At 45.3% G+C, this 17,366-nt stretch overlaps 1 protein-coding gene across 3 annotated transcripts in view; it reads right to left on the reverse strand.

Annotated features, from left to right (window-relative positions):
• Positions 1–17,366, reverse strand: part of LOC144791804 (putative cation-transporting ATPase 13A4) — a 362,855-nt gene that overhangs the window by 186,531 nt on the left and 158,958 nt on the right. For all 3 annotated transcript variants that reach the window (XM_078666578.1, XM_078666579.1, XM_078666580.1), the window contains exons 16-19: positions 16,692–16,775; positions 14,806–14,962; positions 10,332–10,449; positions 2,330–2,454 (exon numbers count right to left, since the gene is read on the reverse strand). In XM_078666578.1, coding sequence (XP_078522704.1) covers positions 2,330–2,454; positions 10,332–10,449; positions 14,806–14,962; positions 16,692–16,775 — 484 coding nt within the window. The remainder of the gene's footprint in view (positions 1–2,329; positions 2,455–10,331; positions 10,450–14,805; positions 14,963–16,691; positions 16,776–17,366) is intronic.

The raw sequence follows: 17,366 nt of genomic DNA on the forward strand, positions 1-17,366 counted from the left end.
GCGACAGATAATCGGGTGCTCCCGTTTCCGAAGGGATGGCGGTGAGATGAAAGTCCCACCACCATCCTAAAGAGGCCCTAGGTTTTCAGCTCTTCTGAACTGTTTTCCTGAAATACTTAGTCATGAGCAGAGCTTAGCCAGTTATGGGAGTTTGTTTATTTTTTGAACAACAATTGCAGAACACAGGGGAATAATCTCTATATGGTGCTGCACATTTCGAACTGTAGTTGTATTAGAAAGTAACATACTTTATACTGCATATGTGTTTTTTCAAAACATTATTGATCGTGTGTTCGTGAGTTTCATGTCTCACTGCTTTCATTATTTTCGGGAACAGCCAAAGACTTAGCCTGTCTGTGAAAACTCGTACAGCATTATCTTTGTTTCCCTATTAACCCCTTCACTGCGGGGCTGTTTCCCCCCGCTGTGCTGGGGGCGCGCACAGCGCCCCGGTGCTCATGACGAGGTCAGCTCGTCATGAGCCACGGCGCTCCTGTGCTCATGACGAGCTGACCTCGTCATGACCACGCCCGTTCCAATGGAACGCTCAGCAGGGGAATCAGCCCAGCATGCGAGCGTTCCATGTAACGGGCGCGGTCATGAGCACCGGAGCGCCATGGCTCATGACGAGCTGACATCGTCATGAGCACGGGAGGGGTTAAATCAGTTGGTCAATCCAGTGTTCTATAGACGTTTTTCTACTGTACCGAGTGCCCGCTTTCCTGTTCTTGTTAGCTTCTTATGCTAGCCTACACAAGTAATGTAAAATTGTGGCGAAACACTGAAGAGCCTATTCACAAACTTAACTTACACTTGTGAGTAATTTACACTTATAATTTACTCTTTCAATTCTGAGTATCTTTAGTACTTTCCACTATACACAGCATATGAGTGTAAAGAAAGGGGTGAAGCTGTTATGTGTACAAAAGTTACTACTGCCAGAAAAGAAGCAGTAGTAGGTCCAGGACAACACATGACCAAAAACGGATACTGCAACTCCCTGCTATAGAAAATAATAGAGATAGGGAATTAATATAAAACCTCACAATAAATGTTCAGTGAAATGTAATTATTTAAAGTAGTTCAAAATATTAATACATATTTAATATAAACTTATTTTTACTAATTTGTTCTAAAGGTGAATAAACCTTTTTAAAGCTCCCTATTTTATATCAGCTGGAGACTTCCACCCCTACTATATTAAAGTATAAGCAAAAGTAAAAACATTATTTGACATAAAAAAACTAGTAAACATAGTTTATGTTACATATGCCCATATTTGTTGTGTTCATCTCTTTTCAGCATTTCAGTCAAATTTCCAATGTCTATATTGTTCATAAAGCATATTTTGAGAGCAGTATTACAATTTCATTGCAAAGGTGTAATATTCCTCTTTAATCTTATCTTATTTTCTTCCACAAGACACCTGTGCAAGAAACTTACACATATTTGAAAATCTTATTCTTAATATCCACTTCTTTTTAACAAAAGTAGCCCATGATGTTGTTAATCTTAGCTCCAGTATGACTAGATGGGAGAAAATCCTTTTGCCTAGCTCCACTGTGACTTAGGAGAACCTGACATCAGTCTGCTATTTAGCAATATGTCCAATATGAAAACACTGAAAATTTACTTTTTTGAGGAAGTATTTAGCTCAGAAACCTTTATTGTCAGGACCACCCTCCTGTGACAAAGTGTTCTGGCCTAAATCCAGTCTCAGGACCACCTCCTAACTCTCTTCTCTCAGGGACTAATCTCGAATTTCCAAAACTCCAGGCCAATAATCCATCGCCCTCTTTGTTTGCTGGGTAGAGTTATGTGAAGGTATCAAGGTTTTACCCATGCAAGCCATTTGAAGTGATGGGAAAATGTGTAAATGTTGTGAAGGTTGTTGTAGGTTTTGAGGTTGTAACTATGAATATGTGCAGGAACAAATCAACAAAGAATATGCTTTTGTGCAGACAGATCCATGCAGCATCCAAGTATTTTCTGGATGTGTCAATTGCAAAAGTTTCAAGTTCATAAATGTCTCAGTTTAGTTAAATTTACAAATCGTATCAACAACAGTTAAATCTTGGGTCCCACTAATATGTGACATTCTACCAAAATGAACTTAGGTGACTTGATCATATATAAAATACATAATTCAATGTGTTGAGCAATCTCTGATAATAAAGACAGTATTCCAGCAGTAGCACTCTTTCCACGTACCTTTCAATCTATCTCTAGTCATATCAAATGAGACAAATTCTTGTTTGGGAAATCTTTGGACAGCATTCTAAATGATTACTAGAGGGCAGGATCATGCAGTAATAACAGCTTCATATACCTGTGATCATAATCGCCCTAATTTGAGCCTTCAGCAGCTCCTGTAATGCAGGCTTGGTCTCAGCCTTCACTTTATTTTCCATTACAAGAAGTCCAAGAAATTCCAGATCTGACTCTACTTCTTCCCTGGAAGAAAAGGCAGGAAAAGGGAAAATATCACAGATAGAGGAAGTATCACTGAGTGCAGCTTCCTGACACACAAGGTGCATGCATTATATTTTATACTCGAGATCGTTTACTGAAACAGAGTGGTGGAGAAAGGGGGCCATGTCCTCCTTAGATGTCTTAGCACTCCTACTGTGTGGGACTTACTACGGGTAACAAGAGGGGTAGTTGGCCCCCAACGACAACCTTGGGGGCCAGCTATGCCTCCTATTAACCTCCTATTAGTAACCAGTCTGTCTCCGGATGCAGCGGTTGCTCCCCTTTGCCTCCTGCAGCTCTGGGTATCGTAGCGCTGCTCTCCTCCACACTGCTGCCAATTTGAATTTGCACATCATAGCGCCTCGCATTGCTGGACAATAATTGTGCCGTGTGTTGATTGTAGAGTTTTATGGTGCTTGTGTGCTTATCGTGGATATCAACTGCACCTGTATTTGTTTAAATTGTAATTACTAACTGTGCCCACGGAAGTATTTTCATTTGCATTGGCTTTATTTCTCATTACTTGTGCCCCAATATAGGCGTGTTAGCCTTTGTTTTCTGCTTGTTGCCATTTGGTTGTGCCTCCAGCCCGTCCCTCCCCCCACGCTCCCGCCTCCCAGCCGCCCCGCCCACGCTCCGCCCCCCTCCACCCTCCATTTATGACAGTCGGACATCCGTGCAGCGTTCACGCGCAGCGGTCGCGCCCTATGCGCGCCGAAGGTGCGCCAAAGGTAAGCCCGTCTCAGCCCGTCCGCGCCTGGACCGCGCCCAGCGCCAGTGCCCCTGGTCCCTGCATCACCCACCCCTCCCGCATTACTTACGATGGCTCGACCCTCCTATCACTGAACCCCGGCCGACTCCCTAACTGCGCCCAAGCAGGACCAGGACACACCCATGGACCCTTCACCTGCCACTCCTGCAAATTCTCCTGCATCAAGACCCACACCAAACCCTCAAACACCAAACAGAGATCCAACACCAACCACCTTAACTGCATCCTTCTCAACACCCGCTCGGTTCACAAACACGCCATTGACCTTTGGAATCTACTCGACACCGTTTCTCCGGACATCGCCTTCCTTACAGAAACCTGGATGAATGCCTCCTCAGCTCCAGACATCACCATAGCCATCCCGGACGGCTACAAGATCATCCGTAAGGACCGCACCATCCAAACAGGAGGAGGCATCGCCATCGTCCACAAGAACACCATCCGCGTCTCAACCAGCTCAGAAGACAACCTCGCCATCGCCGAACACCTTCACTTCCAGATCCACACCGACCCCAAGACTACACTAAGAGGCACCCTCCTCTACAGGCCACCAGGACCCCGTACAAAATTCAGCGAAGACATCACTGACTTCATCACCCCACACGCCCTCCCCTCGGAAGAATACATTTTACTGGGAGACCTCAATTTCCATCTGGAAAAGAGCAACGACTGCAACACTACCACCCTTCTGGACAATCTCGCCAATCTGGGACTCAAACAACTTGTCAACACCCCCACACATTACGCAGGACACACACTCGATCCTATCTTCACTTCCAGCAAGCACATCTCCTTCACTCACACCACACCCCTCCACTGGACGGACCACAGCTGCGTCCACTTCATTTACAACAAGACCACGACCCACAACCACCCTCAACCAACTTTGCGAAGAAATTGGAACAAAATCACCATCGACCAGATCTCCACATCGATTCTTCTAAAACCCCCTGCCTACTCAACGAACCCTAACCAAGCCGCTATCAACCTCACACAATGGCTAACCCAAACCGCCGACAAACTAGCACCCCTGAAAAATCACCAAATCAAGCAAGGAAGCAAGAACGCCCCCTGGTTTAACGATGACCTTAAGAAATCCAAGAAGCTCTGTCGCTCCCTTGAGAAAACTTGGAAAAAAGACCCAAACACTACCACCCTAGCCGCCTTCAAAAACGCCACCCGCAAACACCACCAACTAATCCGGACAGCCAAGAAATCAGCACTCAAAGACCGACTAGACAACAACGCTCACAACAGCAAGGAACTTTTCAACATCATCAAAGAATTCACCAACCCTACTGCCAGCTCCAACTACATCACCCCCTCTCAAGTCCTCTGCGACTCCCTTGCCTCATTCTTCCATGACAAAATCGCCGACATTCATAACAGCTTTGACAACCTACCCGTAAACCAGTCCACCCCTCTCACCTCCGAACCTGTGCCTCTTCCGAATAACCTTTCTGACTGGAACCCAATCACCACAGAAGATACCATTCACCTGATGAACTCCATCCATTCAGGATCCCCTACAGACCCATGCCCCCATCACATCTTCAACAAAGCAAACTCCGTTATCGCACCCCATCTCCGAGACGTCATCAACTGCTCCCTCAACTCCGCCACATTCCCAGAAAGCTAGAAACACGCCGAACTCAGCGCCCTCCTGAAGAAACCCACAGCCGACCCCACCGAACTTAAAAACTACCGCCCCATCTCGCTCCTCCCATTCCCTGCCAAAGTCATTGAGAAAGCCATCAACAATCAACTCGCCGCCTGCTCTATGCCGCGGCCACGGGCCGTGTCAAAACAGGGGCCACCATCTCAGCCCCTTACGTGGTAGGTCAGGGGACCCGACAGGGGTGTTCTCTGTCCCCCCTGTTATTTGCGCTTGCTATTGAGCCATTGGCTGCGCACGGCCGTATGGGTCGAGCATATGCGGGTCTTCCTCTAAGAGCCGACACCCACTACATCTCTCTCTATGCGGATGACTGTTTGCTGTTTTTGGCGGACACTTGCGATTCCCTGCGTGGGGCCGAGCGACTGCTGTCAGACTTTGGCCGTCTCTCGGGACTGAGAGTCAACTGGGGGAAGTCTTGCCTCTTCCCGCTGACGCCAGGGCCTGATGACTCCCAACCGGAGGGCGAATTACGATGGGAATACCATTGCCTCCCCTATCTGGGCACGCACATCTACCACTCGCCATTGGCCCTCTTAGACGGTAACATCAACAGAGCAATCCGGAGTTTGCAGGGCTGCATGGGCTTCTGGCGGACACTACCGCTTTCAGTCGCGGGACGAGTGGCATTGTTGAAAATGGTGGCACTTCCCCGATTGTTATATCTATTTCGCACCCTGCCGATCTGGATTCCTGCGTCGGTTTTAACAGACTCCGCTCCCTAACATCTGGGTTCATTTGGGGGTCGGGTAGACGACGAGTTGCGTTGGCCACGATGATGCGCCCCAGGGCGGACGGGGGACTTGCGGCCCCTGATTTCGAGTGGTACTACTTGGCGGCGCAGCTGCAGTGGCTCACCCAGGCGGTGGCTTTGGAGTTCCGAGGCCCAGAGGGAGTAGCGGGCAGGCTGTTCCCGAGGCACGTCATCTCCTTTATAATCTTGGGCCAGAAATTGGACCTCGCCCAGCTCACACTGGAGGAACGCACAATTCGCAGTTGCTGGCTTTGGTGCCACAGGCGCTCCGGTGCCGCTCGCCCTTATGCCCCTTGAAATCCCGCTAGGGATGTGCACGGCCTTTCCACACGGTGGCGACTGGTCAGCACTGGCGATCTGGGAGGAGCTTGGCTTGCAGGTGATCGGCGATCTCTACAAGGATGGTCGCTGCTCACGTTTCAAGAGCTGCGGGACTCTTATGATCTACCGAGGGGAGGCTATCTGCTGCACGCCTCGTTAGTGGCTGGTATTCGCCGTCATTGGAAGAATGGGCTAGCCGAACCACCGACCTCGGAGTGCTGTCAATACGTGGTCATGGCCGCTGGCACTTACAAGGCTGTCACATGCCTTTACCGGAGGTTGTCGACTGCTACCCTGCGGCCCCTAGATGAGCTGCGAACCAAGTGGGAAGGGGACATTGGGCGACCAATTCCCGAGTCGACGTGGCCGCAGCTATTGCGACGGGCATGGAAGGGCACTAGGAACGCCAGGTTCCAATTGGTCCAGTTTTCACCCTACACCGTGCATACCTAACACCAATTAAAATCTCGCAATATTTCGAGGGTGCATCTTCGCTCTGTCCTAGATGTAAGACAGCGGACGCGGACTTCGCTCACATGTTTTGGACCTGCAGTACGCTGGCGGGTTACTGGGAGGCGGTGATGTCCTGCCTGAATGCTGTCACGGACCGGCAGATCGATCCTGAAATGGGCACCTGCCTTTTATTGTGGTTCCCTCACACCCCCCGTACTCGAGTTACCAGTAAATTTTATGACTGGGGTTTGATCTTAGCCAAACGAGAGATCACCATGCACTGGAAATCTAGCCAAGGACCCTGCTACTTGCGTTGGAAGACCACTCTGGAGCGCTGGGCGAAGGCGGAGAGTGCCTTGCGGCTGCGACAGGCCAGAAGCCTGGATAATGACAGGGCATTAGAGATGGCTAGGGCGTGGGAGGCCCTAGTTGTGGCGCTCCAGCAGCCAGAGGATGACATGAGCGAGGACGAGAGGGGAACATCAGGATAGGGACAATGCGTTAAGGGACACCTCACACTCAACGAGGCACACACACTACTTACAAATAATGATAGCAGATTTGAGAGTTCTGGTTCCCCATTGATAAGCGTTACTTACCTTTTACTACGGTTTCTGTCAAGGAAGTGAATAGGCTAACACTTAACTGATTGAGAGAGAGGAGTATAGCACACTGCTACGGGGGTGGGATAGAGGGTGGGACAGCTCAGCTGAGGGATTGTTCTATATAAAAGGTGTCTTGTTGGAACTGTAATGTTATCCTGACTTATCGTCTAATGCCATGATTACTTTTCCTTGTAATGTACTGTTTGAACTTGACTGCCAATAAAAATCGTTTTTACAAAAAAAACAATCAACTCGCCGCCTTCCTCGAAACCAACAAATCACTCAACTCCTCACAGTCTGCCTTCCGAGCCAAACACAGCACCGAGACCGCCCTCATCGCAGCAACAGACGACATCCGAACTCTACTGGACAACGGAGACACAGTCGCCCTCATCCTCCTTGACCTCTCTGCAGCCTTCGACACAGTCTGCCATAGCACCCTGACACAACGCCTCAGAAACATCGGAATTCAAGGAAAAGCATTGGACTGGATCATCTCGTTCCTCGCTGGAAGAACTCAGAGAGTCCGCCTCCCCCCTTTTAAGTCAGAGGCCTACGAAGTCATCTGCGGCGTCCCGCAAGGATCATCACTCAGCCCCACCCTCTCCAACGTTTACATGAGCCCCCTCGCAACCATCGCACGTCAACACAACCTCAACATCATCTCCTACGCTGATGACACTCAGCTGATCCTCTCACTCACCAAAGACCCAAACACCGCCAAAACCAACCTACATGAAGGGATGAAAGAAGTAGCCGAATGGATGAAGCACAGCCGTCTGAAACTGAACTCGGACAAAACAGAAGTCCTCATCTTAGGTGCATCCCCTTCCGCCTGGGACGACTCCTGGTGGCCAACGGCCCTAGGAAAAGCCCCCATACCGACTGACCACGCACGGAACCTGGGCATCATCCTGGACTCCTCACTCTCGATGACCAGACAAGTCAATGCCGTCTCATCATCATGCTTCAACATCTTACGCATGCTCAAAAAAACATTTCGCTAGATCCCCACCGAAACAAGAAAAACGGTCACCCACGCACTGATTACTAGCCGGCTAGACTACGGAAACACCCTTTACGCCGGTACCACCGCAAAACTGCAGAAAAAACTCCAACGCATCCAAAATGCTTCAGCCAGACTCATACTAGAAATCCCTCGCAAAGATCACATCTCCGGTCACCTGAAAGACCTGCACTGGCTCCCCGTCAACAAAAGGATAACGTTCCGTCTCCTCACCCACGCACACAAAGCCCTCTACGAACTTGGACCGGATTGCCTCAACACGCGCCTTTCCTTTTACACCCCCACCCGCCAGCTGCGGTCGTCCAACCAAGCCCTCGCCGCCGTCCCGCGCATCCACAAAGCCACCATGGGGGGAAGATCCTTCTCCTACTTAGCGGCCAAAACCTGGAATTCCCTTCCCATCCACCTCCGCCTCACTCAAAACCACCTAGCCTTCAGAAAACAGCTTAAAACCTGGATATTCGATAAGTAAACCTCCCCCCCTTCCTCAAGCGCCTTGAGACCCTCTGGGTATGTAGTGCGCTATATAAATTCTGACTTGACTTGACTTGACTTGACTATTACCTCCAGTAAGTCCCACACAGCAGGATTGCTAAGTTCTTATAACAGACCATGCCCCCTTTGCCGACAACTCTGCAAACGTGCTCCCTGGTGCACTCTTGGGTGGGGATTGAAGTCACCTTCACCGCTGGGGTCCTTTAGGGGCCAACTACCCTACCTCTTACCTCCAGTAAGCCCCACACGGTGGGATTGCTGGGAGATGGACAAAAGCCACGCCCCTTTCTCCACCACTCTGCAAATGCACCCACTGGCGCGGTCTAAGTTGGGGGATTACGTTCCCTTGAATGCTGAGGGTCCCTGGGGGCCAACTAGCCCACCAGGTACATCCAGTAAGCGCCATACCTCTGGATTGCAGAGAGGTGGTCCAAAGCCACACCTCTTTTTACACCACTCTGCAAACGCGCCTCTTGGCGCACTGCTGGTGGGGTGATGAGGTCTTATTTTGTCCTGATGTCCTCAGGAATAGAATACCTTTTTTTTATTATACAGCCATAATCTTTAAATGTTTGTTACACTTCTTAGGTCATTTCAAATCTTTTAAAACTACTTAATAATTTTATTGTTTCTTTAACACATGCACCAAATACCATGCAGGAACACGCACAAACTCCTTATCTCATTATTTTAGGGTTCTTAAAAGGGGCAGCCCCATTTTTGGTCTTTTAAATAGTGGAAGCATGCTATAGGAAGGCAATGAGATAGAGGATTTGGGACCCTGTGAAGGGGCTGAGTGTCCATTAACGCTGCAAGGAAAATGCATGATAGGCTTATTGTTTAAAAGCCTTCACAGCTTCTCCCCTGCTGATTTAGGAATGAACTACAACATTGGATTTCCACCCCTTGCTTGGCCCTCACTAATTCAATGGGATCACAGCAGCATGTGATCTTCACACCTCACTTGGCCCTCACCAAGCCATTGGGTAATCATGTCATATGATCACCATCCCTCCCCTCTCCCATCCCTGAGTGTATGTTATATCACATGACCACCCACCTTCTCTTTGTCTTCACCATGCCAGGGTGGGTTTCACCAAAGAAAAATCCCGATGCTTTATCAAAACTAAAAACAAGGATGTTGCTAAACCGGTATTCTGCACAGCAAGGGCTTTACTACAACACCTCTCTACCACATTCATCTAGGTAAATATAATACCAATTTATTTATTTCCCCTCACCGGGCATAGGGGAACAGAGGATTTTACAGTGTAGCTTGTATAGGGCACATGGTATTTGCTTGGAGATTAGTTGGCAGCCGCACCCTGCCTACTCCACTTTCAGACCCCGACTGCTCCCGCCAGGGCTACAGTCTCTGTCTTGAGGGGCTGGACAGATATGGTCCTTGTTTGGGCCGCACCAGGGTTGATGGTGAGAGAGGAAGGTCCATGGATATGGGTGAGCCTGGATGCATTGAATTGGGAGATGTGCATATAGGCCACTGCGAGAACATGTAACATTTATTTTCTTTTTTGTCCTTAGAGATTTCCTAAGTGAATTATCTTTCAGCAAATCCAATTTTTTGCAAGATTATCTGTAAACTATTGTTTTTTTAAACCTTAGTAAACTTTGCAAAGTTAGTGAAGTTTTAAAAACAAATTTCACTCTCTATTTGTGATCAACATAGGAGGGTGTTTTTGATTAATAATGGAACGTATTCCCATGCATAAGATAAGAGTTGCAGTCCTCTACCTTACCTTGTGAAACTGTCCACTCCAAAGTCTGGCTTTGTGGGCAGGGGTTTGTATGCCAGTCCAATGACCCGGAACCCTTGCAAAGTATAATATTCAAGCTCACTTGAGAAATTTAAAGGCACTGTTTGGGAAAGGTTAAACAGAATTTGAACGACTAAGCAATGCCTTCACCCCATAATCACATATAATTGATTAATCATTAAATCAAGCAATTACTTTTTCAGGAACACTTCTACCTGAAACGAGGCAAAAGGCAACAAAATAGCTTTACAGTTAACTTAATTACTTAGAGCTCACCACACAATATTATAATAGTTCATGGTTGCTAAAAAATATAAGTTTAAGCGCCAGTCACCACAAGGGACCTAAGTCTGTTCATGGAACTTCAAATCTCCAAAAACTTCACCCTAAGCGGAACCCTCATCTACCAACCACTGGGACCACGAGCTTCCTTCATCAACCACACCACAAAATTATCAACCCACTCACCATTGACTCCAAAGTCTTCGTACTCCTCGGGGGCCTCAACTTCTACCTGAAAGATAGAACTAACCCCTGCTCCACAGCATACATAGAAAATCTAATTACCATCAGACTAACCTAGCTTGCCAGAGAACCTACACACATTGTCTGAGACATGTGAGACCCAATCTTTGCCATCTTTGATGGCATCAAGTTCAACTCAACCTCACCTCTCACATGGATTGACAACTCCGCAATTTACTTCCAAATCTACTCACCGCTATTCAATGCACTCACCAACGTCAGCTTATCCAGTTGCAGCTGGAGCAAAATCACTGATTGAGACTGGCTCAGCGTAGTCAGCATGGGCCAACCCTATAGTCAACATGAACAGAGATATTGACAACTTCAACAACTGGATCAAAACCTGCACAGACTCCATTGCACGAATCAAACTCAGCAGAGAAGAACCAACAAAGCAAATCAGCAAGTATCCTGAGGACCTTCAGGACACCAACAGACACTGCAAACAGCTAGGGATAAAGTGGACACAGCTGCAAAGCATCTAACAGAACCATCTTTAAAGCTGCACTTGGACGATACCACCGAAAACCTAGAGAAACCAAGAAAAGAGTCGTATCGGAACGCATCACAGGGAGCTACAACAGAAGCAAAGAAATCTTATAAACATCAAAGATTTCAACACACCGACACCCCCTGTCAATGGCATCACCCCCTCTAATGAGCTGTGCAATGACCTATCAAACATCTTCAACAGCAAAATCTTGAACATCTACGGCAACTTCCGACAACAAGTAGTCCCAAGCGAACCCATTGACAGCCTCCAATTCACAAAACAAGACAATCCCCTGTCTGCTTAGAAGACTATTACAAGTGCAGAAACAGCCATAATCATGCAGACTGTCTACTCTGGGGCGCCAACAGATCAATTCCCTCAACACATCCATAACCTCGGTGCATTGCCAATCAGTACAGCACTGACCGACATCCTTAACTCCTGCATCATCTGAGCTACCTTCCTGGAAGTTTGAAAGCACACACAGGGCAATGCCCTCCTCAAGAATTCTTCAGACGACCCATGCCAATTGACCAACTTCCATCCTATTTTCCTGCTTCCCTTCCCAGCAAAAAGGAGAGAAAAGACTATAAAAAAACAACTCACAGGCCACCTTGAGCTCCATCATCCATGGGTAACATACAATAGGGATTCAGAAAGAACCAGAGCACAGAAACAGCACTTATCTTTTTGAATTTTTTGAATTTGAATTTTGAATTTTGAGTTATTTTTAAAGCGCACGTTCACTAGCAGTTTCATGGCGCTTATCGCAGCCTCAGATGACCTCATGACCCTCCTAGACTGAGGAGACACAGTTGCCCTCCTCCTACTCCAACTCTCTGCAGCATTCTACACAGTCTCCCACAACACAATCATCAGAAGTCTCCACGAGACCGGCATTCAAGGACCAGGTCTTAACTGGATCTGCTCCTTCCTCACGGGAAGAACCTGATGAGCCAGACTGCCTCCTTTCACATCTGAGTACAAGAATATGCAGAGTACCCCGCAGATCCTCCCTCAGCCTGATTCTGTTCAACGACTATATGACAATGCTTGCCAACGTCTTCAGATGTCAAGGTGTCACCATCATCTCTTAAACAGACGACACCCAATTCATCCCCTCCCTGACAGACAAGATACCATCACGAGTGCCAGCTTCACCAACTGCATGACCTTGCTAGCAGAATGGATGAGAACCAACTGCTTGAAACTCAAGTTCAACACAACAGAAGTACTGTTCTTTGGAAACAGGAACTCCCAGTGGAATGCCACCTGGTGGTCATCAGAACTAGGATCCCAACAATGGCCACCGACCACGCCTGAAACCTGGATGATCATTTCAACATAATGGCATAAGTCAACCGAGTGAGCACTGGTTGCTTCCAAGTCCTGTGGATGCTGGAGATAATCTTCACGTTGCTTCCACAGAGCACCAGAGGACTGTCACCCCAGCACTCATCACAAGCAGGCATGTCTGTGGCAACACATTGTACTCCGAAATATCCAAGCAGCCCGTGAACAGACTTCGGTCCATTCGGAATGCCGCCGCTAAACTCATACTCAACCTTCCCTGCTGGACCCACATCTCTCCTCCCCACAGCTTCACTGGCTCCCCATTCAAAAATGCAACCAGTTCAAACTCTTTACACACACCTACAAAGCCCTACATGGCATTGGACCCGCATACTCAACAACTGCATGTACTTGCACAATCCATCCAGACACTTATGCACAGCATCAGATTCACTTGCGTAACCCCCCCAATTCAGAGCAGGAGGTCGCTTCTTCTCCTACATTTCACCACAACACATCAGAACCTCCTCTTTGCTACTTGAATTTCATAAGATACGGAAGACCTGGCACTTTGAATAATCTGACTAGGATCACAAGATTACACACCTGCTCAGCACCTTTATACCCTCACGGGGGGTTGGTGTACTCTACAAATAGACATGACATAACAGTTATAAAGTAAATTAAGAAGCACTTTAACAAATGACAAGGAATTGCATATGTATACCTAGTAGCAACAAAAAAGTATGGCATTTGTAGAGAATCAATCACACAGCATGCAGGTGAGACAAGGTGTGGGAGTCTGCAGAGACTCTGGGGACAAGAGCTATGTGTGAAAGAGACAGAGCGAGTGACATGAAGAACAGATGCACATGACTTGGAAAACCCTACGAAATTCATTGAATGGTATTTTTAATAATTTAATTATGTTAGGAAACAAATATAGGTACCTTCATTAACACTATGGTTTCCACATCTTTCTTATTTTTCTATCCAAATTGTATCTTTTTGGCACAGAAATGTAACAATATTGCTGCAGATTCTCATATAACTCCCTGATAATGTCTAGACCCTCTAGATATAGGATGGTCGTATTATGAACCTGGGATAAGTCAGATTTTTGGTGATGATGTCATTCAGGAGTATTTTGTTCTTGTTGATGGGCTGAACATGTCTTTGGAGAGGACAAGTGTTTTGTTCTATTGTTCCCTTGACTCTGAAATTAAGGTAAAGCGGATCACATGGACTATCCTTCCCATGGCAGTTCCACAAATATCCAAAGCCTGCCCAAGTCCTTGCAGAACAAAAGCAATGGTCATGCTTTATGCAGAGACAGAAGCATTTGTTTAATGGGTTGGGTAGGCTGCACCTTGTGTTGACTGCTTTGTGCTCTTTGCAAGCATTCTTGGAGGGTCTTGAGTCTTTTTGAAGATTACATTTGGATTTAGATTTTAGTTCTATGTTGTTTCTGCCCCAGTTTTCTTGATGCATCTTTGTTTACTTTCCTGCACCATTTGTTGCAAAATCTGTGTTTTACACACAACCCACAATGAGCCTTCCTGAATGTACTGATGACTTCCAATAACTCCCTGTTACCAGGGCCTTGAGAGGAAGGGGGGACGAGAGGCATGTGACAGAACCAGAAAGACAGCAATTAAACATGTTTCTTGATGTGGGATGTACCCTTTTTCATCTGGTACTAACAACTTTATTGTCCAGATGTTGCAGGGGGTTGAAAGTTGGCAATAGCCCTTCTTGGAATTATTCTCAACCTCTAACTAAGGGTTGGGCAATTAAAAACAGTTAATACACTCTGCAAAAGATATGAACTACTAATAATGTTCTGATCAGAGGACAATTGTGCTTAACTATTCGGGGTATTTATTGAGTATGAACTTAATTCCAGGTGAAAGTGATGAACGTCTAATAGAACATGGAGATATGTAACAGGCACAGAGAGTATGGAATGGAAAACTGTTTAGCTCAAGAAAAGCATACAAACTATACATGCTATCTGTCTATGTTTATTATAACATACCTTGGTATTATGCACTGTCAATATTTTTAAATCTGTAGATAAAAGTACAGAAGAAGAAACCCTTTGCCCATTTGTACCAACTGTGCCATGGCAGAAAGTCCACCTACCTGTCTGTGGCAGGCAAAACCTGGTGACCATTTCTGGTGCCCCTTTCATAAATCCCATAAACTCATTCGATCCAGTCACACGGGTGATGACAGACATCCGCTGCAGACTGGAGGAAAATGGAAACTGGTGCATAACGACAACTCCATCAACTGGCACCTTTCATAAAAACATATAACAATACAGTCATCCAATAATGCAAAGACGCAATGCACATCTGTTTAGTTAACATTCTAAAGGTACATGATTATTTCTAGAGGAAAATGTAACTTTAACATTGGAACAATTAAAAAACAAATTGCTATACTGCATGTGGAAGGGAAGAAAGATGTGCGAGATGCATTTTCCCTACACCTTCCTAATTAAAGAAAATATTAACATCCATGGTTCTTCTCAAAATGAAAAATACTCTTTTTGGCTATTGACTTGCCAGATACTCAATGACAGGAATGTAAGGACACAGATGCAAATATGATTTAATCAAACAAAGGTATACAATATCAACCTATATATTCAATTTACTAATTCTGAAGACATTTCAGGACATGAAGTGCTTAGTGTAAACATATAAACCAACTAATTCAGTTGTCTTTATCAACTATTGTGAAAAATTGGGTTGTTGGGTGACAGACGTTTTTTTGCAAAAAACTGCTCTGAAAATCGAGAGGAGACGAAGACCAACCTGCTCCTCTCTCTGTCAAAGGTGCATCGCCGGTCGGCCTGACAAATCAATTCTGCATTATCTGTCCACCACAAAGGATGAATCAATAGGATGGTGGAGATCCTTTAGTTGTACTTGGATGGAGAATGAATGAATGGCTCTATTGTTCAGTTAATTGAAACTTGCAATTAAAACACAATCATCAATTCAATTTCAATTGAATTGAAATTGAATCATCATATCGTTAAAAAGAGCTCGATAAAAACCCAACTTTTCCTCCGCTTTTGTCTCATTGTTTCCCTGAGTCCATGTCCTCGCCAGCGATATTTTACTTTTGTTGAATGAAGGAGTCCAGTGTGTGTAAAGCTACAGTAAGAGGATGAAATTAGGACAGCGAACAACAACTAACTGTAAAGTACTCAAGCCCGTGTCCCTTTCAACCACATTTATCTTAGACGCTGTTGCTTGATGCCAGCCCCTACACCCTCCAAGTGCAACTATTGTATCTAAACCGTTGTATTGATTCATCTTTTGTGGTGAATAGATAGAATTCAGAGTGGACTTTGTAGACATTATTCTCTGATTTGTTTATTATTTAAATATGATTTGCAAAGATTAATGTTGTTATGGAACTTTATGATTTGTACACTTTAAAACCATACCTATCAAATATAATGAGGTTTTCAATAATTATTCATTAGTGTGTATCTCTTCTTTTCTCATTTTTGAGTTACAAACTATTTGTTGAATTGAGGTATGTTTCATTGTATGTTGTCACCTTTTGTTACAAGCCATTGTAGCAGAATTTCCAGAATATTTCCTTTACACAAGTGATTGCTTTGTCAGATTGTTACCTTCCAATACATTGGGTCGCCCTTTAGTGAAATGAACTTTCTAAAAGTACCATTTTTAAATTTGTAACTTAAATTTGACTTTTACCATTAAAGATGATTTTAAATCATAAATCATAATACTTAGGCACCAAAAATGAATTTCCTACCTGTTCCTCATCAAACGTTAGCACTTATTAAATGTAATAAAGCATCCCAAAGGTATACTAATCCTCATTCTTATTTACTAGTAATCCTAGTAAATTTTCCCACAAATATAGGCAAAAATCAGTAGTCAGTGCAAACACTCTAAGCAGTCTGCTTGACAGAGCTAGCAGGTGCATTCCACAGTAGCGTCTAACAGACTGGAAGTCCATGGCTAGAAAAAATAGACTACCTTTGCAGCTCTGGGTCCTGGCTTGATCACCACGCCTGAGGATGAGTTGTCTTTGTCCTTATCGGTGGTGCAATTCTCAATAGTCTAAGAAAAATAAAAGAGACTGAACAACATAGAAAATATCAACATGCAGCAAAAAACATTTCAAAAAGAAGATACTTCGAATTTTTATTATAAGTCAACTGTGCTATTTGACTTCCCAAGGCAAAGAAATAAATGGTGAGGTCAAGCAAGTTCCACAAAGGACAGACTAATTATAAATTGGCCCAATGGAAGAACTGACACAATTATATGGCAAGAAAAGGCCAATTGTGCTGAATAATGTCTCAGAGTCTGTGTCAATATTATTTTACTATTTTTATGTGTTTTTTTAAATATACTTAATACTGTTTGTGCTAAGGTTTCACCACATTAATACCCCGAGGTAAAAAGTCGACCAAGGCATAATTGTATTTATACTGGCATAATTCATGTAATTTAGGGAATTTCGCATTATGCTTGTTATGTGAATTTCCAGAGTTTATGCCGTTACACCAGTTGCTCTGTTCACTATAAAAATATGGCACAGGAGTGTAGGAATAATGTGAACAACCAGAATGCAATCAACTATTGCTATGGGTTATTGTGTTTTTCAGCTATTTTTTAGTGCAAATTGATGCAAGGACACATTTCATG

This window comes from Lissotriton helveticus, chromosome 11 (genome assembly GCF_964261635.1).
Source record: "Lissotriton helveticus chromosome 11, aLisHel1.1, whole genome shotgun sequence".
NCBI classification, from domain to species: Eukaryota; Metazoa; Chordata; class Amphibia; order Caudata; family Salamandridae; genus Lissotriton; species Lissotriton helveticus.